General features: G+C 40.9%; 2 protein-coding genes across 3 annotated transcripts in view; one reads left to right on the plus strand and one right to left on the minus strand.

Annotated features, from left to right (window-relative positions):
- vps52 (VPS52 subunit of GARP complex) overlaps positions 1-12,839 on the minus strand; it is a 33,333-nt gene extending 20,494 nt beyond the window's left edge. The window contains exons 1-10 of one of the 2 annotated variants that reach the window (XM_028597441.1): positions 12,519-12,839; positions 9,087-9,168; positions 6,822-6,874; positions 5,457-5,532; positions 5,210-5,277; positions 3,763-3,938; positions 2,936-3,086; positions 1,737-1,837; positions 1,206-1,338; positions 203-260 (exon numbers count right to left, since the gene is read on the minus strand). In XM_028597441.1, the coding sequence (XP_028453242.1) occupies positions 203-260; positions 1,206-1,338; positions 1,737-1,837; positions 2,936-3,086; positions 3,763-3,938; positions 5,210-5,277; positions 5,457-5,532; positions 6,822-6,874; positions 9,087-9,168; positions 12,519-12,614 (994 nt within the window). In that variant the 5' untranslated portion in view covers positions 12,615-12,839. The remainder of the gene's footprint in view (positions 1-202; positions 261-1,205; positions 1,339-1,736; positions 1,838-2,935; positions 3,087-3,762; positions 3,939-5,209; positions 5,278-5,456; positions 5,533-6,821; positions 6,875-9,086; positions 9,169-12,518) is intronic. The other variant, XM_028597442.1, reaches the window with a different exon arrangement.
- A 23-nt stretch (positions 12,840-12,862) lies between these two features.
- Positions 12,863-17,998, plus strand: rps18 (ribosomal protein S18). The gene is made up of 6 exons (XM_028597443.1): positions 12,863-12,958; positions 14,219-14,317; positions 14,772-14,858; positions 15,871-15,972; positions 16,490-16,581; positions 17,866-17,998. The coding sequence occupies exons 1-6, from the start codon at positions 12,956-12,958 to the stop codon at positions 17,939-17,941; spliced, it is 459 nt and encodes a 152-aa protein (XP_028453244.1). The 5' UTR covers positions 12,863-12,955; the 3' UTR covers positions 17,942-17,998.
- The last annotated feature ends 5,770 nt before the right edge of the window (positions 17,999-23,768 follow it).

Consider the following 23,768-nt stretch of genomic DNA (forward strand, 5'->3'; position numbering starts at 1 on the left):
TAGTTTGCTCGATTCTCCTCGATCAAGATTTCGTGAAACGCTTCCGTGTAAGTCATCAAGGTCTCTTGAGTTTGTCCCATAACAATGTCCACCACAGGTATATAAATATCAATCACCGTTTACTAGCTAGCAGTCTTCTTCTCCCCCCCGTTTTTGTGGCACATTACTCCGTAAATCAGCGTTAGGACGTTTAAAAGGATATTTTTCTTGGCTGTGTCTTCTACTCCCATCAGGTCATCTTTGTCTGCGACCTCCTCGTACTGCGGACGGGACACAGAAACATCACGTCACAAATACTGAAAGCGCGTAGCTGCTGATGACAACATTCCTGCCCGACCTACCGAAATAATATCTTCTTTTTCAGCTTTATTTGATTGAATTCATTATATTTTATTTGATTGAATTCAACATGTTTCTGGTTTACAGTGTATTCTGATCAGGGATGGAACCAACAATTATTTTCTCAATGAATGGATGAGTTGTTTGGTTTATAAAATGTCAGAAAATGGGGAAAAATGGGGATCAGTGTTTCCCAAAAGCCCAAGAGGACGTCCTCAAATGTCTTGTTTTGTCCACAATTCAAAAGATATTCAGTTAACTGTCACAGAGGAGTGAAGAAACTAGAAGATATTCACATTTAACAAGCTTTTTTTCTCCTCAAAAGATGACTGAAACTAATTTGTATTGATTTTAAAAAACAGTTGGCGATGAACTAATCGTTGACAACTAATTGATTTATCGATTAATCTTTGCGGCTCAAATTCGGATATCTATTTATTTGACCAAATAGGCCTGGGAGATATGGCCAAAATATTCTATCCAGATACAGGTAATGTTATCTCATATCCAGTGTATGGACGTAAATATTCCCGTAACGCAGTTTGGTCACTGGGTTTTCAACATCGCGATAGAAACAATATGGAAAAATATATACGCTAAACACTTTGATATTGTTTTGACACTATACATTGTCAGATTGCCCAGCCCTATGAGGCAACATATGCTACATTTGTCTAGAAAACTACATTTTGAGTAGTAAGCTTGTGTTAAAGGAATATATAAAGGAACCCCTAATCTGTATACTAACAAAGCCTTGTCTAAAATAAAGCACGGGAGACCAGACAAAGCGGAGTCTTCTTGTTGTTGTAAGTATTCATAAAACTGTACGTGTTTGAGTTTGATGAAACGTGTGTGAATCCACCGACCTGCACTTTGAGCAGCCGGCTGCTGTACGACTTGAAGTAACTGTAGTAAATCTTGCTCATGGTGTCCACGTACTCGTCTCTGATCTCCTTTGCAACCGTTCTCTCATTGGCCAAAAGGAACTGGTAGAAAAATCTACAGCGAGACGAAACAAAGCACAGAGTCCAAAAGGGTGGAAGTTTAAATGTATCATGGATGGAATCGTCAAATTGAGAATTTAACAAAAGCTGTAAGACAGACTTCATACATTAAAAAGTGCAGTAGGTAAGCCTCATGAAACTAACTTTCTGTCCTATTTGCTGAAACTGACCCTATGTTCGAGTACTAAAAAAATGCGAGTCACATCCCGATTGCCATGAGATTAATCGTGAAGGCCTAGACTCAAAGTCCATTTAAACTGACAAGTCATAAAATGTTTCACTTTTTTTTTTTTTCTCACACAATTTGGGCCAGTAAAGAACCAAAATAAAGCAGAGGAGCCGAAACGGTCCGTAAGAACGCGTGTGAGAAGCGGCAGGTGGCGCTGTGCTCACCGGTACTTCAGCAGAGTGTTCTGCGGGATCTGGTAGTTTGTCATCGGCTTCCTGAACGAGTAGATCTTCTGAAGAATGAACTCTCGGATCTTTGACACCGCCTAAAGTGAGAAAGAAATGTCATCATTTTAGTTTCAAGTCATTAATAGAATAGAATAAATCTTTATTCTCCACCAGGGTGGACACTTTTATTTGGCTCACCAGACATACAACACATTAAGTGGAGTATAAAAAAAGATGAAATGAAAAATATCTGGATAAAAAAAGAATAAAAAAATATGCTTAAATACATTAAAATAGCGGCTCAGTTTGATTTTGTCACTTGGTTTGGTTGAAGATACTGATGGCATTTGGAATAAAAGATTTTTTTTTTTGCCAGAGGCACTCCCAGACTTCAGGAGTTCAAACTGGCTGGAAAGAGGGTGTGTACTATCTGCACTGATTTTCCTAGCTTTCTTCCTCATTCTGTCAGTGTATATTTGGGTCAGGTGTTTTGGGGGTTTTCCCACAATTGTGCTAGCTATTGACACCATCCTGTTAAGCTTGTTCTTGAGTTTGCAGCTTAAATGGCCAAACCAAACAGAAAGGTGAAAGGTTAATGTGTGTGGTGTATACAATTAAGAGAGTAACTTTACAGAAGAATAAGGATAAATTAGAAAATCAGGGGGGGAACCAGTTTCTTCAAATAAAAGAGACAACAGTGACTATACAGAATGTTTGTGCTGCACTAAATATTTGTACAACGTCGTGTGTTTTTGCATTACTGGTGGCTTTTCATCCAATGGTTATCTTTAAAGTTGCAACAATTAGTCAGATTAACAGATCAAAAGAAATTTCTATCCAACTTTTTTAATTTTCAATTTCCTGTTCCAGCTAAAAGTGTAAAAGAAAATGTGAGAATTGACTGCTTTTCTTGGTCTTACATTGTAGTTAATTGAATATTGGTGGGTGGGTGGGTGGGGGGGTAGGGCTGACAAAAGAGATCTGATGAAGTCACTTTAGGCTGTAGGATATTGTGATCTAATGTCTCAGTAGGACTGGGTTCTGAATTCAACTCGTTTTAGGCATGACTGAATTGCCTCGTTTAATCTCGCGAGAGGGGACGAGATCTCGTCACACCCCTAGCAGCAACATATCCACTGGTGAGGAGCTTGTTATAAACTGCCCCCCGGCCCCCACCTCCTCTCGCTGTTTCCCACCTTGAGTTTGAGGCGGTCGACGATGTCCTGGATGTCAGAGCAGGCCAGCGTCTCTCTGAAGCTCAGCTCCTTGGCGAAGTTGATCTTGTTGTTGAGCTCGTGGAGCTGCTCCAGAAACTCCTGCTCCGTCACAGGGCTGTCCAGAATGGTGCTGCCATAGATAGAAAACATATTGTGTATATATATATATATATATATATATATAAAAATCATATCTATGGGTGCTGCGACGACATGGGGCAACAGCAGGTCAACACCACTCTACTCTTTCACACTTTTTAATTTAGCTGCAGGAGCAGCCGTTTAAAAAAATATGAACATTTATGAACAATAAACAAAATATCAACACATATAGTCATCTTCAAGACGCGCTTTATTTTGAAATAAATATAGAAATACTTTATATTAGGGCTGCACGTTGCGAGGAAAATAAATACCTAATTGCGATTTTGACTTACATTGCGATATGATTCACTATATTGGAGGGAATGACATTTTTTTTGTAGCATTATTCTCCTTTGCATTGACAAATATTAAAATTATTAAAGTGTGATTTTTGCGAGGATCTGTACCAAACACAGATGTTTTTCTTTAGTCTGTAGGACACCATTTTCTTTAGTAAGGTTTCATTTTACCGGTCAAATGGAAAAAGTTCAGGTCAAATATTTTTGTGTTTATTGCGCTTAAAAACAATTGATAGGCAGGCTATATATAAAGAATAATATCATCTAGGGATGTAGATGTATACTATTTCATTGACATGTGGGCTACTTGGCTACAGGCAGAGAGGGCAAAAGAATGAAATCAATACTCTAGCCCCCACTTACGAGATCATGACTCCGGGCACCACCAGCTCGTCCACCAGCTGGCTGAGGTGGCTGCGCACCGCCTGCCTGTTCTTCAGCCGGACGTTCATGCTGACCGACTGCTGCTGCAGAGTCTGGATCTCGCTGCTGATGGACGACAGGTCACTCTGGAAGCCGCTCAGCATGCCCTCCATGCGCTGACACAACCAACGGAATCGGACAGAGAACAGCTGCTGTCAAACTCCAAACCAAAAAGGTCTATCTTATCTAGGGCTGGGCGATATATCGATATTATATCGATATCGTGATAGGAGACTAGATATCGTCTTAGATTTTGGATATCGTTATATCGTGATATGACATAAGTGTCTTTTCCTGGTTTTAAAGGCTGCATTACAGTGAAGTGACGTACTTTTCTGAACTTACCAGACTGTTGTAGCTGTTCTATTATTAATGATTATTTATCTAAAATGTAAGTGTGAAGATATTTTGCGAGAGCACCAACTGTCAACTCTAGAATATATCGCCGTAATATCGATATCAAGGTATTTGGTCAAGAATATCATGGTATCTGATTTTCTCTATATTGCCCAACACTATATTAGAAAATATAAGATGTAGAAATAAGCGCTGAAAATGTGTAGAAGAAAAATTTTACAATTTAAAACGTTGGAAAAAACTAAAACAAACTGAAACATTTGCTCTTACTTTGCGGAAAAAATATCGGGATATATATCGTATATCGATATTCAGCCAAAATATATCGGGATATGACTTTTGGTCCATATCGCCCAGCCCTAATCTTATCCTGGGTTTTCACTACCGTTATGAGGTTTAAGGTGCAGCGCCCAAGCCGTTTTGGGCAGCACCTAAACCTACTTACCTAAACCTAAACTAACTAAATTACTTTTCTTAGATCTAAAGATTGTAGTCGGACTTCTTTAGCAAGTTTTGTCTTTAAGCTTTTTGAGCGATGCTTATTTATAATCTGCTCTAGCTTTTCCAACGTTTTAGACACAAATATGGTGAGAATAATGGTCCAAAATGATGTCAAGTTGCATATTTTTTTCTGTGGGTTCCTTGCTTCTTCTTTTTTTTTAAACTGCTGGTTTTGTGCATAACACGTCTCGCTGCCTGAAAGTTTTTAGATACAAGAGATAAATAGCGTGAGGAGCACAAGATAAAGGTGGGAGCACAGACAGAAAGAAAAAAGAGAGAGAGAGAGAGAGAGATATGGCAACAGGAAGAAAAACTGGAAGTTTCAATCAGCTTTAAAATAAATTCAGGGCGGCCGGCTGCAGAATCTTGCTTCTTTATTTTTTATTTTATATTTACAGCATCTAGGGTTCACTGATTGGTCCGTTATCTGAGCGGGCCTCAATTTTGTGCCAAATAAAACGCAGCCGACCACTGTCCCGTATTCTCACGCTGACCTGGGCGTGCAGTGGATTGTGGGATCTCGTCTTACCTCCAGTATGGAGTCACAGGCGGTGATCTGGTTGTGCAGGAGAGCGATGTTCTGACTCTCCTTGATGTCTGGCAGGCAGAACGCTCAGGAAAAGCAAAACGACGGACTTTCAATATAACCCGCGATCGCATCACCGTTGAGTTACCGTGACAATTTTCATGTCTCTAGCTCGTGTAAGGGACGGGTCGTGAAAGCGGCAGGACATGAAAATATACAATTCATTTCATTCATTCATTCAAAAGGATACAATCTTTGATGGAGGCCTGTTCGATCCGCTGCAGCTCCGACTCCACCTGTTTGGAGTACTGACGGAGGTCAACGCCCTGAGAACACACACACACACACACACACACACACACACACACACACACACACACACACACACGCACGCACACGCACGCACACGCACGCACACAGGAGGAAACACCACCGTCATCACATATATATTACACACACACACTGTGGGGGGAAAAAAAATCGAAGATCGTATGTATCGCGATTTCTTTTCCAACGATTTGTAAAATCGATTATTTTCCCAAGAATCAATATTGTTGAAGCCGTTTCATTGGCGACGAGCGTGCGACGCTGGGATAAGTTGATTTAAATGTGGCCTAATTGGTTCAGCTGTGTTGCGCTCAGCAAGGTCACAGTGTTTTGAGCGCGGTTAATTGTATGATAACGTGGTAAGATTAAAAGAAGGACAGTTATTTTGTGTGATTAGTTTTGTTATTTTATCCAACTTTAAAGTGCTCATATTATGCTTTTTGGCTTTCCCCTTTCCTTTATTGTGTTATATGTCTTTTTTTGTGCACGTTATAGGTTTACAAAGTGAAAAAGCCCAAAGTCCACCGCCGTCCAAGACGATTGTGATTGGTTTAGACCTTTTTTTCCCCCCTCCTATCCAAGAATGCGTCTGTTGTGTAGCCAGACCTTACTCCACAGCGCTGTGGAGATAGGTCTAGATACGCGACACTAGTCAGACATTAGGCCAGTTAAACGCTGCCGGCGTGGAGTGAGCGTGGCGTTTCTGCTGCGTGGCGTTTTCTACGTCTTTACACACCAGAAACGTATCTGACGCAGCGCTGCTGCTGCTAGCCTTGTCTGGACACATGTCCATGATGTCTCCCATTGATAAAATGAAATACCATGTTAAACATAAATATATATACTGATCGGATTACGTTACGCCTATTTTGCCGTCAATGCAACGTCGGCAGTATTGACGGCAAAATAGGCTACAGAATATTTCGTTCTGTATTGACAGGCGCAATATTAGAAAATCGATTTTTTAAATTAGATTTATATATCTGCATTTGTATCAAAACCTCGAGACTTTCAAACATCAACATGTCATTCATTAATATGTATTTGTGTCTAAATGCCATATAAACATCTTCTCCTATTCTATTTTGTCTGGAAACGCATCCAACACGCTTGCATGTCGCGTGAAAAATAGGCGGCGGTTCTATTTCTAGCGCGCACGTGTTTTTTGAGACGTGTGTGTCACGCAGGCAGTGTGCAAGCTCTGACCTGTTGACATAGGAGCCGAAATAAAAAAAATGGACACCACGCAGCCAGTGTGTAGCCAGCCTTAGCGTCGTGAAATTCTCACCGTTTTGAGCGCCTCCTTCACGAGATCATCTTCCAGATTGGCCTGGATGTGGACTGCAGGAGACAGAGAGGAGCAGCGTTTAGAACTAATTTAAACATCGCACAGCAACTCTGGACAACGGATGGTCTTCACCAGGCTGCAGCTCCTCTTTAAAGGAACACGCCGACTTATTGGGAATTTAGCTTATTCACCGTAACCCCCAGAGTAAGACAAGTCGATACATACCCTTCTCATCTCCGTGCGTGCGTTAACGCTGCCTGACGGTTCCAACATTAGCTTAGCCTAGCATAGATCCTGCAGGTAACTGGTTCCAACTAGCCTACTCCGAATTGTGACAAAAGTGACAAAATAACGCCAACATGTTCCTGTTTACATGTTGTGATTTGTAGAGTCACAGCGTGTACAAAAAAACTACGTAACATGAGACACAGCCATCTACTAACAGTAAACAAACCAGAACTATATTCTCAGACAGGCTTGCTGCGAGCATATCACTCCGCCCAAGTACTATATTCTTCCGCCTGAGAATATAGTTCCCGGTTTGTTTACGGTTAGAAAATGGCTGTGTCTCATGTTACGTTGTTTTTTGTACACGCTGTGACTCTATAAATCACAACATGTAAATAGGAACATGTTGGAGTTATTTTGTCACTTATTCGGAGCAGTAGGATTGCTGGAACCATTCACCTGCATGTTCTGTGTTGACCTGATGCTGCTGGAGCCGTCAGACAGCATTACAGCACGCACGGAGATGAGAAGGGTATGTATGGACTTGTCTAACTCTGGGGGTTACGGTGAATAAGCTAAATTCCCAATAAGTCGGCGTGTTCCTTTAACATTGGGTAAACCTGGACTGGGAGGTAGGGATAGGCCCATTATCGGTCATCGGGCCGTTATTTGGCACTCTTGCAGATGATCTGTATTGGCGACGTGCCCTTCCCTATCGCGCCCCTAACACTTCAGCAGTTATATATTATATTGAAATGGATGTTTACTGCAGTTACATTTAGTTTTTTTTTGTTACAATAACATTTACTAAAGATTTTTTATGCAAGACATATACTTGTATTCGATTATTTTTTACACTGTGGCATTGCTACTTGTGTTGGCGTTTGTAACCGTTGTTACAGCATGGGTGCAGCATGGTGGCCCAGTGGTTAGCACTGTGAACGCACAGCAAGAAGGTTCTGCTTTCGAATCCAGGTCCTTCTGGGCCTTTCTGTGTGGAGTTTGCATGTTCTCCCCATGTTTGTGTGGGTTTCCTCCGGGTGCTCCGGTTTCCCCCACCATCAAAAAACATGTACTAGGTTCTCCAGTCAGTGCCCTTGATCAAGGCACTGGCTCAGATCTGGAGTTGGTCCAGGTCGCTACATGTATGTGTATGTGACAATAAAGTACCCTCGTGTGTGTCTTTAACTGCGATTGTGTTTTATCTGAGATGCGGAGCATGCTGCGGATTGGTTGGCTAAGGGAAGTCCCGCCTAGTTCCTGGGGCTCCCTGTGATGGTGACGCCGATGTTTTGCAAAGTATTTTAGTAAGAGAGGATTTTGGTTCATCCTTTTATTTTCCTGGAGCTAAGTAGAAGTCTTCCTTTTGAGGATCTCCTTTTTTTATATTCCTTTGTTGATATCCACAGCACCCATTGGCCCATTTTTGGGAGTTCTGTTTGCCTTGTTCAAAATAGATATATATATATATTCAAAATACCAATTACATCTGGTTTATGTTTATGTCCTGAAACCCCCGATAACCCTAGCACTTTGGGACGTGACACAGTCCAAAAAATCTTAATTCTGACTAAAAGATTTTCCTTTTTACTGTAAATGCATATCGGTTAAAAATATCTGTTATGGGTTTTAATAACTACTAATAATCAGTATCGTTATCGGCCATGAAAAAACAGCATGGGTCAACCCCTGCTCAGAAGCATAGTTAGGAATGTAAACTGATAGTTCCCTTCATGCAAGAGGTTTTAGAAGATCTGGATCCAGCTTTACCAAAATGCAAGGTTGTAAAACTGTTAGAAATGTGATATTCTTTCAATATCTTCATGTGGCAACTGAATCTTTACTAAGTCACAGTATCGATGAGGGGTTTTTAACCCTAAAAAGACACAGCAATCGTGTTATTTAAAGTGCTCATATTATGCTAAAAATAACAATACTGATAGCGGCAGGCCAACATGGTAGCTCCATTCATCTGTGTTGTTCTCTTTTGTATCCCGATACCAATATGAGAAATATGAATGATAAATGTTGCCTTACTGTCCACTTCATCCAAGATAAACTCATCGGTGGTGATGTCCAGTTCTCCCAGGTTGAGGTTTGCGATGTCTTCATCAGTCTTCTAGAGAAAAACAGACAGTCACACACAAATATTTGTTTAAACAAAAAGTATTATTATTATTATTATTGCACAACTAATTTGTTTGAGGTGGCACGTCTGTCTTTAACGCCTGTAAGTTAAGGATCACCACAAATCCGAACGATTATCGTTGTGATCAACAGATTCATCAATTAATTGGTTAGTCAATGAAGGATCAGTAAATAGGGAGACATGTCCATCACAAGTAGGGCTGGGTACCGAATTCAATACTTTTTAGGGACTGACCGAATTGCCTCTGAAGTACAGAGTATCGAAAAATGCCTCGTCATTCAACACCTAAGGAGTAAATCTCATCAGCGCCAGTGAGCCAATGAGCACGCAGCATGCTTCTACCAAGATCTAATAATGCCTGTGATTGGCTTTCTAACGTTACTGGTCGCAGAGACACGCAGGAAAAACTCGACGTTACACAGAGATGGACTCACGTAGTGGGAGCTGAAAAATAAATAAAAAGAAGTGCGCCGTAATGTTGTAATTTCTGTTTGTTTTATAAAAAAATGCATTGAAAAAGGTATCATTTAGGAACCGGTATCGAAGTCACAGTATCATTTTTGATCGACGCCCAGCCCTAGTCACAAGTTCCCAGAACTATGCTGAAGTTTGCTTCCGATTCGCTCTTACTGCTGTGAAAGCGCGTTACATTTTAGACTAAGCCTTAACGCTGTCTGGAACCCACTTTCACATTTGTAAAACCTTTATTCTATTTGTGAAAATGCAGGAAAGGGAGATTACACTGTTATTGTTTTGTTCTCACATCTAGAGCACATTGGACCAGGTCCAGAAACAGGGTGCAAAATTAACCAGCCAAATGGCTAGTGACGCCACCCAATAGATTACAATTGTCTTTTTGGCTGGTGAGTGAAGCAAATCTACCAGCCACTTGTATATTTTACCAGCATTTGGCGGTTAAGTGATGCTAATTTTGTTCCCTGGGTCTGGATAAATAACCATTGTTGGCTACCAAATCTTGTCAAATGGACCAGATTATCCCAGAGTTTTATACATTCGTTAAAACCCACTTTTTTAATTTGTAAAACCTTTATTCTATTTGTGAAAGTGCAAAAATTGGGAGATATCACTGCCTTTTTCACATCTAGAGCAGGTCAAACCCCACTATACAGAGTAGGGCTGGGCGATATGGAGAAAATCAGAAAAATCAGATAGGTTTTTTTCCCCGCTACATGCAAAACACTACACAACACTACAAAAATAGTGTGATGTTAAAAAAGAGCCAATTCTTCAAATGATATTCCCTCAAAAATGTTTCCAAACTAATTTCCTGAGAAAATGTAGTTAGTTAGTTGGTATGTGGTTGTTATTATCAATTTAGACAACATAATTGTAAATCACGATATATAATTTCATCCTGATAGGATTCCATTGAAAGACGAGAAATTATCATATTGAATTATCGCCCAGCCCTAATACAGAGACTTGTCAAACCTGGACTAGATTATCCCAGAGAAGCTAGAGACTCTTTAAAACATTTTTTTTCAATTTGTAAAACCTTTATTCTATTTGTGAAAATGCAAAAAAAAAAAATTATATTTCACTGCCTTTTTCCAGACCAAGACCACATCTGACTAGGTCTATTTCCATGCTGGTTGAATCTTTAACAATTATCCCAGATAGACTAAATATTCTTTAAACAAGCCTTTGCTTTATTAAATTGCTGTCAATCAACTAACTCTGTTGCCACGGGTTACGTTCAGAAAATCCTTGAGCCTTTCAGTGTTTTGACAGGATGCTAACAGCTTACGGGTGGGAGAGATTGACAAAAATGAATATCTCGATATTTTTTTTCCAATATCTCGATATAGATATTCAGACGATATTTTTGAAATCCTTCTAGAAGTTAAAAGAAGCCCTGTTCGGAGGCTATTTTGGTGGTTCTCTTGGGAAAATGTACAAGCAAGATGAAATCATAACAATAAACAAAGGGCTCTGTTCTGTAACATATTGCACACAACCATGTCCTAATTGGAAGCAGTCCTGGAGCTGGGACAGGGCCGGGTCAGACTAGGTTCTGATAGTCCTTCTACTTGGCTGTATAGTCCTTCTGACCGGGATTTATGCTGGGATCAGGAGTTGGATGTGATCTGACTGGCCCAGGTGAGGGAGAGGTGCAGTTCTGTGTGCTTTTTTGATGTTAGAGTACACATGGTCTAGTGTTTTTCTTCCCTCTAGTAACACAATCTACATGCTAGGAGAAAGCTGGAGGGGAACAGACTTTAAGGACGCCTTGTAAAAGTCCCCTGTATCCCGTATCCAGGTGATCGCGCTGCGGTTTGTTCACTATGGTTAGCAGTGAACCAAACTTTTGCTAACGTTAGCATCGGGGGCTATGTAGACGGCAGTGTGCTGTTTTCGTAGTAAATAAAATTGTCAGTATATTACCGACAGGGCTCCAGGTCAGGTGAGCCGTACTGGGCAACGATCCTGCAGTTGGTACTCCATTCATTGTGCACAAAAATGCAGTTCTCCGCCTCTGGTCGTGCCGGAGTTATTTTCTCATTCTGTCGGTAGCTAGCTAGCTCGGCTTGCTAGCGCCGACAACAACCTGGAGGGCTCGGTCAGGCTATGTCCTCCGGGATGTTATGAGCCGCCTGGTCCTGTATTGATTAGTGCAGTGTGGCTGTACGTACTTGTATAAATATACACCGACAGGAGAGCCGCTGGACAATCGCGCACCGCTATCTTTGTTGACATGAGTGAACGTCATAACGCACAGGTAAGAACTAGTAGCAGTTTACTCTTGTGCGGGACGATCGTGATTTTGTACAAAAAATACAGTCAAACAAACTCCTACAGTATTAAAATCGCTACATGTAATTGTTTAGAAGGTTATAGTGTGCGTTATTGGTTTTCTCTTTAACTTCCTTCAGCTCTTTTCATGTTTGGAGGGTCGGATTGTACAAATTATGAAATATTCGATATCCCAATTTTGCATATCGTCCAGACAACAATTTGGATATTATCGTCTAAACGATATATCGCCCACCTCTATAACAGCTACATTTCTTATTTTTTTGTGCTAACAGCTACATTAGCTTCAAGCTATATGGACACACTACGTCACAATACACCATTTGGAAAGATATCATTCACTGTCACAGCTTTTCTTTTTTTTTTAAAGCAAGACACATTTCAGTCGGCTAAAAGTAAACGTTAGCGTTACAGTTCATTGATAATGATTGCTTCTTGTTATGAATGCTATCTAACAGGTTACAGGTCTGAAAGAGCGCAACCGTTGGTTTTATTTGTGACTACAACTGAAGATTCAAATACACGTAACGTTAGTCAAATGTCACCTCGTCTTGTAAATACGCCATGGCGTTTTCTGTCGGGTTTCCAGCTGTGTTTACATCGGGAACAGCTCCAACGGCTGCAGTAGCTACCTCCGCCATTGCGGCCAATTTTAACGTTTAATAAAAAAAAAAGCCTTCAATATAAGGTTCCGGGTCGTCGTCAACGAAAACGCGTCGTTGCGTTTATGAACCAAAACGAGATATATAAATACGAATGTATATTGTGCTAGATAAGTAAATGCATTAAATTAATTAATATGCAACGTTATTCCGTGTGACTGCGTTAACATAGCTACATATTTGTGTGTTTGATTTAACCGGTGTTCAACTTTTTGTTTTTCGGACAGAATATAAGTGATGGACCGATTTCCGTTCGCCGGCAGTGACAAACTCTCGCGAGATCCTAGCGGCTTCCTCTTCGCACGGAACCTACTTCCAAGATGGTGAGTACATTTTCTGTCAACCTGGAATAGTTTTGAAATCCGTAATCATCTAGCTTTAATCTCACTCGTTTATCACATTTAGACGTTTTAATGAGTTGTGTACAGTTTGTGTGACCGGAGAGATGTTAAATGATTGGCATATTAGTCGCAGAAATGGACGTATTAACGCAGTTTACTGTCAACGCTGAGCTGAGGTGTATGGACTGACTGCAGCAAACCAGCTAGCGCGAATTGTTCAGTGTTTTCTGCCTGTGGCTTATACTTAAAGTTCCATTTGTTCGGTGTAGTTGTTGTTTAAGCAAAGCTGTAACCGGACAGAACATCTCACGTTACCGCTGTTGTTAAAGTTGAAGAAACGCTTACAATTGAAGGCGGCTAGCTGTAAAAGCTAAACTTCATATTCTCCGATGGCAAGGTTCTAGCATGTTGGTATCCTCCGACTGAGGAACAGCGTGCATGCTACACCGGTGTGATTGCACAGGCAGCCAGATCAGTTGAAGTTGCTTTTGGATTGCTGTTTACTGAGTAAGCTCCATGGGTCTGAGTCACTTTGAAGGGTCTGGAGATGCACACAAGTCGGTAGTTAGAGCAGCAAACTGTCTTGTACCGTTAGCAATGCTAGCTGGAGCCAAAGAAATGTTAGCGGCAGTATTTGGCCCACATTCACTTCTGATTAGACCCAAAATCTCTTTGTAAGATACGTGATTTAATATCAAATAACCGCTTTACAAGGTATTCATGTCAGCATTTATTTTGGCTCTTTATTGGTGGTTGAGCATTAAGTCTTTGAGACCTTTTTAACAGCTCTGAAGTCGCTAGCGCTTAACCCACCAGACTCCATTTAAAAAACCAATACTTTAAGCGTGTGTAGAGCCATCTGGTGGGCTGATGGTTGGGGAAAAATGGTAAGACGACCCCAAAACTGCTTTTCATAGATTTATTTTGTTTCTGTTGACTTTGAATGAAGTGTATTTTACGATGCTTAAATTAATGTTTATTTACATGGAGTCTGGTGGGTTTACCTCAGTAGTGCGTTTCATGGATTTGTTTTAAGGCCAATGTTGTTAGATTTGATAAAAGCCAACTGATGGATAGAAATATTAAGTCAGCCGACCAAGGCACCCAAAGGGGCACAGTGTGCTGATACCGACAATTGTCCCAGGATTTCAAGTTTCACTTTTTTATTTATTTAATGTTCACTAGCTGATGGTGAGATTTGTGCATCCTCCCTGATCGCCTGTCTGCTCCGTGTGTTTTCAGTCTCTGGTCATTCCTGAGAAGTTCCAGCACATTCTCCGTGTTCTCAACACGAACATCGATGGTCGGAGGAAAATCGCCTTCGCCATCACTGCCATCAAGGTGAGGTCTCCTCCTGAAATGTGTACAGTGCTTTGTGTGAGACCATCTTCTGTTATGCTCATTTGTAGTATTTAAGCACACGTGTTGTAGCAGCTTATTTGTAGAATTTGCCTGTTCCGGGCCTCTTGTTATTTTGCACATTAAACTAGGGCTGGGCGATATGGAGGAAATCGGATATCACAATATTCTTGATCAAATACCCCGATGTCGATTTTGCGTCAATTTTTTTAAGATAAACGTCAGTAATGTGGATATGACGAAGTGGGCAAATGGTAGAACAGCTAGTTTAGTCTGGTAAGTTCAGAAAATGACATCCCTTTACTGTAACGCAGCCTTGATAACCAGGAAAAGACAACACCGAAGGCATTAACTATGTCAAGATATCCACAATACAACTTCCTCCCGGTTTCGTCGGGTGTACAGTGACCCTTAACGTTGCCTGTCTCGGTCTCAGGGTGTTGGCAGACGTTACGCTCATGTCGTCCTGAGGAAGGCCGACATCGACCTCAGCAAGAGGGCCGGAGAGCTGACTGATGATGAGGTGAGTCCATGTTCCTTTTTTTTTTTTTTTTAAGGTTACTTGGACTTAGTAAACTTGACTGTCCCAGAGAGGCAATTTGTTGTTCAGTACAGGCATACAGACACATAATCCACAACACAAACCTTGAACCAGACATCTACAGCACTATTTATCTAACGCATAACAGACACACATCAATAGACTACAGTAAAAAAAGAGTACGTTGCACTTCCCTAAAAGGCCTAATGTCATAAATAAATGAAACTACTGCACAGGTTAAAGTTGCCCTGCCATACAAACCGTTTTTTACTTGCATTTTTTGAAATATGTTAGGTCCGTATGTGTTATGTGGTGAATGTGAAAATGAAGTGCTACCTCCTCTGTCAGCTCTAGCCACTGAAAAGAAATAAGCAGAGAAATCAGGCCAATTACAAAAGCTGGTCAGTCTGACATCATGTTGCCTGAGCTTACTATTCATGAGCTCGCCCAGTTGGGTAAAGGATGCTAATAGCCAGGCTCTCATTGGCTAGTTGTTAGCCAATCAGATTCAAACAGCTTAGCTTGTTTAATATCAATGAGAACTGGCAGAAATCGAGCAGAGTCTTCCTGCAGGGTTTCTATACCACGCTAGAATGGCTTGAAACAAGGTAACCAAAACATTTTTTCCACAAAAAAAATGTTAAGAGTCCATGGTAGAACTTTGACAGACATTGACACAAAGTCATGAATGCGTGTGGCAGGGCACCTTTAAGTGTGTATGTGTTTTGGCATGCATTTTTGGATGTTTTTATGCAGATTCTTGTGCATCTGGAAATTATCTGTTGTGCTCGGATTTAGAGCCACAAAGATTAATGAATTAGTTGTCAACTATTAAATTAATCAAGTTTTTATTTTTTATCCTCTATTTCTAGCTTGTAAAATGTATTTTCTAGTTTCTTCACTCCTGTGACAGACTTATCAACAAGGACAATTTATATATATTTTTAAATTAATTTTCTGGCTTTTTTTTTTTTTTCATTTTTCTTTCTTTCAGGTTGAGAGGGTGGTGACCATCATGCAGAATCCTCGCCAGTACAAAATCCCCGACTGGTTCCTCAACAGACAGAAGGACGTCAAGGATGGCAAATACAGCCAAGTAGGTAGCAGCGAGCCCGGAACCACGATAACGTGAAAATGTCTTTGGGAGTCTTCAGGATAGTGTTGTATCACACGTTAAAAGTCTGAAGTTATGGGTGCCCCGATAGCTCAGTTGGTAGAGCGGGTGCCCATATGCAGCCCATTAACTTCTCGACGCAGCAGGCACGGTTTTGACTCCACCCCCACCCTTTCATGTCTTCCGCTGTCCTGTCGAATAAAGGCCTAAACAGGCCCCAAAATATAATCTTTAAAAGTCTGAAGTTATATGAGCAGATATCTGCATTTACATTTCTTTATCTCAGGTGTGTGTGTGTGTGTGTGTGAGAATTTGTGGTTAAGTTAGATAACTGGTTAATTTAATGTCGTGGTAGCGAGCGACATGCCAACCTAACACCCAGGGCGTGTAGATACGTGTGAAAGGAATGTGGTTCCAGGGCATACTTTTTCTTTCCGCTCCACTTGCGTTTTTTGTGGTGTGAATTGTCAAACCTGATGTTGTTGTTTTCTCGTCTCAGGTCCTCGCCAACGGTCTGGACAACAAGCTGAGAGAAGACCTGGAGAGGCTGAAAAAGATCCGGGCTCACCGTGGTCTCAGGCACTTCTGGGGGTAAGGGAGCCGGTCCGGTCCCCAGTTTGGGACACACTTTTAGGGGTTTCGGTCCAAAGTTAGACAAACGTCCAGTCTCTGCACCCATCTGTCCTCCCTACCGGAGAGTGGACTGTTGCATCGCATGTAGGAGTTGGGTACCGAAACCCTTCCCTACGCAAGCGGGAGGAATCGGACCGGATTAGAACGCACATTTCGGTTCCACTTAATGTGTCGACTGAAATATTTTCCGTCTGTTGCTCCAAAACGAACGTAAAAATATCCCCCTTTCTCTGTAGTCTACCGTTAGCTAGCTACCGTAAATGTAGGCTACTTTTAAAATGCCATATTTTCCCCTCTGGGGTCACCAAAACGGACGTAAAAGCTTATTAACCATTCACTGCACGGGATCTCTAGTAAACATTTAGCGTCTTTGATGTTCCTGATGATCTTTTTCAGTTTTTCAAGAATCTGTTTAGGAATCGGAATAGTTTTTAAAAAGGTACCGGTTCGGCGTCTTAAAAATGCAAAACGATACCAAACCCTAATCATATATCGTACGGTTTTTAATTTTGACTTCATACAATCAAATGTTTTCAGCAAGATGCAATTTAAGATGCATCCGACTGCAAAATCTAATGCCGTTGAGTCCGACCATGGCATTTCGTGAACATGTAGAACTGTCTTGGCGATCGTTGGTGGAGCCTCGCTGTGGGCTGAAGTGCGTTCTCTCTTGAAACGTGAAGCTGCGCGGTCTTCACGTCGGTGAAATTTGAGAGAGACATAAGTGGGGGGTCAAAGGAGATGTGGCGCAGAGAGCCAATACTGCATGTGCTTTTCTGAATTATTTTCACAAGTGTGGATGCCCATGGACCTTCTTGTCACAGCAGACATTTTGACTTGTCATAGTAGGAAAAGCACAGCTGAAATTGATAACCTTAACGATGGCTCAATACCATCAAGTGTCCCAGTAAGATGTTTCAGTGAGTCAGCATGCCCAACACCAGGACCTCTCCTAAGTGGAATGCAGCCATCATTAATGGTTGTGAATACACCTGTGCTTTTCCTGCTATGACATGTGTCAACGCGTCAAAGGTCTATTGTCGTGAAGCAATGTTTTAGAGTTTACTTAAGTCGACGGTTGTCACGAGTCAGCGTGGCATCTGGTGAACGTGGTACTCGACCTACTGTTAGATTTCTCCATAGCTCGTTTCACGGAATTAGAAAGCCACAACGTATGTAGCAATGTTTGAGGTTCTTAATATTGTTTTAACTCAATCTTTTTTCATTTTTTCTTCCTTCCAGTCTGCGTGTGCGCGGTCAGCACACCAAGACCACCGGCCGTCGCGGTCGCACCGTCGGCGTGTCCAAGAAGAAGTAAACTCCCCTGCTTCCCTTGTTTTCAATAAAACACCACAGTTGACAAAAAAGAAAAATCTGTCTGTCCTGGTGATGTTTCATTTGTTTAGAAGACACTGGTGAGAGATAGATAGATATACACACTTACTTGGGGAATTTCACTTTCGTACAGTCGTTAAAGGGGTTCACTTAACGCGGGAGGGGTGGTCTTTGAAAAGTTTAGAATTTCAAAAAAATGTTGGCCTTAAAGTCTTTATGAGATATTGTTTTGGACTGTCCGTTCCGCAGCTTTACAAAAACAGGAAATACAGAAAATAAGCATCTCTCAACACATACTCTCACGCAACACAAACCATGCTGTCATATACATTAGACAGCATGTCTACATTACGTTAGGTGCTTATATAGTAAGCACATTAACTCCTTTCAGTGGGTTTTTAATTGGAACAATCCTGTACATATTGCATGATACTTTTGGTCTAGGTCTTTCATTTTAAATGGGTCTTCATTTTCCCACATCCATGCAACACTACCTTTTTATTTAATGCTTTTTAAATTTTATTAATATATTTTTATTCCGTGGTGTTGTAGTTCCTTCTGTCGCTAGTCCAAATATAACTGCTGCATTACGACTACAAATGAGACCAATGCGCAACTTCTATCGCAGCCAATCAGCTTTCGTGTGATAGGTGCACATCTTTCGGATTGTACAACCAATAAAACTGAATAAATTCTTCAGCTTTGGGGAAGTACAAGTTTAGAGATACTTGGCTTGAAGAAAACAAAACTGAATTTAGGGCTCAGTTGATGTCGTGATAAAGGTCTTAAATATCCTTCATAATGGACTTAGTCTTAAATTTGACTTGGTGAAACGTGCCGAAACTGTTACTTCCATAAAGTTTAGGGGCTCACGAGACAAACATTGGTCCAAATTGAAGCAAGACCATATCCTTCAAAATCCACACACACTCTTCCTGTCCTACTGAAACAAATTTGTATAAAATGTTGACTTACCAAATGGAAATCCAGTCAGGAGAACTCTGCTAATGCAAAACACAACAGGTGAATACAGTAAAATTAAATAACACATTAGAGATTAAGTCACTTTTTTTTTTTCTAAAGGTTTAAAATGTGCATACATTTCCAGAACAGAAATGTGAATGTTGGATCAAGGCCAAGTTCAGCAAAAGCTGTTTTCAGAGGGACCTTTGGATTTATTTTTATCATTCCATGAATCAGAAAATACTGTCCCAATGAGAACGGTAAACTGTGGTTACCCTTTAATAGCACATGCCAATAATGAAATGATAAAGAGAACCTATAAATACACTGATGCTCCGTTAGCTGTGTAACATTTTGCAGTTCAAAACCGAGCTAATCAGAGCGTCTGTTTAAAACAAATCACATTTCACATAGAATGGGTTTTTTGTTTTGTTTATTGTGCTGCATTGCTGACAGAAGTACTGAGAATCATACAACAGAAACAAAAGGAAATATTGCATTAATCATAATATACAAATATTCCATAAAAACTGAGGTAAGCTAGGAAAACGTATATGGCAGCAGGAAATAAAGTGCATAAAGACACAAAAATGAAGAGTCTAGCGGGCGAATAACTCAGGTTAAATCAAAATCCAACTGATGCTTATGGCTTTTGAAGAGACAAGAACACCCCACGGACAGTTAAAGGGTGAGTTTGAAGTGACATTTTCATGCAAACTTGTCGACCAAATACTACTACAAAATCTTGGTATGTTCTCAACAAACAAACAAAAAACGGAGGTAAGGTGGGTGTTATAGCTACATCTTTAAAAGGTGGAACATGAGAAAACTGTACGTCATAGTAAAATATAGCAGACAGGTGTAAGGTACCTGTACACATTTGTATAGCTCTTTTAAGTTGCACATTACAGGACATTTAGAAATAAAACCAGCAAAGGACCTGCACACATCCTCTTCATCACAAGGTTTACTACCTGACATCTCTACACCAACTCAAATATTGCTCCCAAAAATGTGTAGTCACCCTGTCCTACCCCAGGTGCATGCTGGGATAGGCTCCAGCCCTTGACAGGATAAGCAGTTCAGAAAATCGATGGATGCATTCGCAGGAAACGCTTGTGTCTTTAAAGGGTAACTACCATTTTTTTCCACCTGGACCTTATTTCCTGATGTATCTGTGTCTAAGTGACTGATGGGAACAGCAATCTCTGACATTGGTCCAGTATTAAGCGAGCTCTCTGCAGTCGGCAGCGGAGAAACAAGCTACAATGTTAAGTTAATAGGGCAATTGCGCAGCTTGTATTTACCTTCGCAAAAGTGCTTGTTTTGCCGCTGACAGGCTCAGATTAATATTCTAAGTGTCTGACAACATAATGGAAAGGATTTCTAAGCAGGTCGACCTTTCTGTAAAAGAGTAAGATCCTTTTTTTTTTTTAAACGTAAAAACATCCGCGAAATTGCCGTCGCTAGACCCACCAGACTCCATGTAAATAAACAGTAATTTTAGCATCGTAAAACACACTTCATCCAAAGTTGACAAACAAAATAAAACTATGAAAAGCCGTTTTGGGTCGTCGTTCCACTTTTCCAACCATCACAACTCTAGTTTGGGTTAAAATAAACACACAGTTTACTGATTTACATGTAAAAATATGTTGGCTCTATACACGCTAAAAGTATTGTTTTTTTAAATGGAGTCTGGTGGGTTTAGCGCTAGCGACTTCAGAGCTGTTTCTGGTTAAACAGAAAGGTCTTAAAGAGGTTTTAAAAGTCTAATATCTGAAGGGATCCTTCCCGTAATGTCGTAAGACACTTAGAATATTAATCGGAATTTGTCAGTGACAAAATAATGCAAATTGACGATGCACATTTGCCCCGTAGAGTTACATGGCAGCCCGGCCTGTGGCTGCCGGTTACAGCGTTCACGCTCAATACTGGACCAATGTCAAAGACTGTCGTTCCTATTATTGTCACTTACACACAAAAACATAGGAAAATAGGGGGAAAAAACAACGAAATGACCCTTTAAGAAAAGAAAAAAAAAAAAACTACCTGACATCTATACACCAACATTGCTCCCTAAAATGTGTAGTCACCCTGTCCCACCCCATTGCATGCTGGGATAGGCTCCAGCCCTTGACAGGATAAGCAGTTTAGAAGAAAATCAATGGATGCATTTGCAGGAAACGGGAAGGGCTGAACGTTTGTGTCTTTAAGCTCATTTACGTTAACAGCGGTGGGCCTTTAATCCAAACGGCACTAAAAGTTTGAGTTTAATTCCAACTGCAGAAAAAGCTTCATCAGCGACGCGTCCCACGTGAGAGCAGAAAGTAGCAAAAGAGCTTCAGTCGTGTTCTTAGAAATTAAATTATACAAAATATTCCATAAATAGATTAATTCAGACATTAAATTCAGATCTAATTACTCTTAAGAAACTATTTATTTTAATTTATTCTAGTTTTTACAACTAAGAACCGTCGTTGATTGTTGTTCTATTTTCTCTCGGGTCTTACCGGAGGAGAAGTGGAGACCTATTGCCTGGGAGCTTCTCCTGACTATATGGTAATTACAGTGTGACAGAAAGTCGCATGCTTATGACACAATCGTTAGCTTATTTTTACAAAAACCGCTGCTACGGTGCCATAACGCAAGATACGAGGTAATGGAGCCTTTTATACATTGTCGTGTTTCTTTAGAAATAAACAATGGACAAATAAAGTCTTTAAACGCTTCAGATGGAAAGTTATTCGCTGTCAAAGTGACGCCAAAATGAATGGGAGTTAATGGAATGCTAGCGGAAGGGTGATGGCTTGGTTAGCCTAAGGATCTCCCCATAGCTTTTGTCTCTTTAAATGTGCGCGGTTATTGAGTATTTGTAAGTAATAAGATATTCAAAACAGAAAGCTAACGAGTTGCAGGAGCTTCATATAAAAAAAAATAATCCAAAATCTCCCCTCTTGATAAATCCTCCTTCTAAAACCTTAATGCCAGTACATTTTGTTCAAAAAAGATAAGCTGATAATAAGCTGTGAAATAGAGCTCAACAGTGTGGTTCCAGGAGGAAAAAATAAAATAAAAAATCCCATCGATTTTCTCTAGAATTGATTATTCGCCATAATGTCTTAAATATCCGAGGTAGACTGACCCCGAGCTCCGAGGTTGTGGAGTCCGTATTACAGGGATCTTCAACAGTGGGGTCCGGGACCCCTAGGTGGGGTCCTCAGAGTTACCGCCAAATTATTGTTAATTCTTTTGGAAAGCTTCTAAGAAAATTTAAATATCTTAATATTATAAAACATATTTGCAAAATATAAATCAGCTTCGCAATTTGTGAAAATAATAGGCTTACCGGCCTACGTAGGTAAGGCAGTCACTAATGGCGCTTACCCACTGCTAGTACCAGCTCTGCTCGACCGCGGTGCCTTGTCCTCCTTTTTCGTGAGATATAGGACCGCCTCATGCATGGCTGGTCGTCATAGCGACGCCGCAGGAAACTGCCGTGACCTAACCCAATACACACACACACACACACACACACACACACACACACACACACACACACACACACACACACACACACACACACACACACACACACACACACACACACACACACACACACACAGGTATGTTGTTTTTGTTTCTCGGCATGTGGCCGTTTGCCAGAAGACACATTTTGCTTCGAAAGAAGCTGGAGGCAGCAGGGCTGGTTCAGTGGGTAGAGCAGGCACACATATATTTAGAGGTTTACACCTCGACGCAGAGGTCCAGGGTTCGACTCCGACCGGTGGCGATTTCCTGCATGTCTTCCCCCCTCTCCCTCTCGCTTTCCTCTTTCTCACCTGTCCTGTCCATTTAAAAGGCAGAAAAGCCTTTTTAAAACGGCAGGTTTGTTCGGGACACCCCCGTATGTCTCTAACAATGACGACGCAGCGATTAGTGACGATTCTCTCCGACCAATCGGTAGTCTGCAGGTTCCCACGTCACCTTTTGGTAACGCCTCAGCTGGCTTGGAACCTCGACGGAGGCGGTACTAAATAAACTACCTGTTGGCAGGTACCAGGTTTTTTTTTTTTCGAGTCAAGCAGGTACCATGTAATGGAAAATGGGACAAGAACCCACAGATCCAGGTAATCCTAAGGATTCACTGTGCCACGTCTGTTTTACATTAAAACCATCATAATATAAAATCATGCCAACAATTTTCATTTTAATAGCTTACATAATTGTATGCACTTGCATACAATTATACATATAAAGCTATTTATAAAGGCTTTAGGCCGCCCACATGTTATTGTAGGCCCAGTTTAAAATGCAATTTAATTGTATACAATATATGTAGTAGGGCACGTGTCAAACTCAAGGCCCGCTGGCTTTTTCCAATGTTTTCTGGCCTGTTTTATGACGTCTTTTCTGTAATGTTTTTGCTGCTTTTTTTTGTCGTTTTTTTCTTTGATGGCTAACTTACTTTTTTGCTCACTTTTTGGGGTCTTTATGTCGACCAAGCTCTAAGTGAGAAGATTATATGAGACATGCAATAATGCAATATAAGATGCTTGACTTTTACGATGAAATAACAGCATGTGAATAACATGTCAGGTTCCTGGATGGGATTCTTATTTTCCAGCATGGCCCTTCGTGGAATTGAGTTTGACACCCCTGTAGTGGGGGGTGTCCCTGCTCCGTGTCTCTCTCAGTTAAGCCTCCTAAGGTCCTTGGCTTAAAAAACGTTGAAGAGCCCTGCCTTATGAAATCAACCTGGTTTTAAGAAAAAAATGTTTTTTTCCCCCGATCTTGTGGAGAAATACCACGCTACCCACAATCCTAAGCGTAACGGCTACGTCTCC

The sequence above is a fragment of the Perca flavescens genome, chromosome 14 (genome assembly GCF_004354835.1).
Source record: "Perca flavescens isolate YP-PL-M2 chromosome 14, PFLA_1.0, whole genome shotgun sequence".
Lineage (NCBI taxonomy): Eukaryota > Metazoa > Chordata > Actinopteri > Perciformes > Percidae > Perca > Perca flavescens.

Excerpts from the sequence above, each read along its gene's own strand:
- rps18 (XM_028597443.1), top strand. Across the intron at positions 14,859-15,870 it reads GAGAGCTGACTGATGATGAG|GTTGAGAGGGTGGTGACCAT; the intron begins GTGAGTCCATGT and ends TCTTTCTTTCAG. Across the intron at positions 15,973-16,489 it reads AGGATGGCAAATACAGCCAA|GTCCTCGCCAACGGTCTGGA; the intron begins GTAGGTAGCAGC and ends TTCTCGTCTCAG.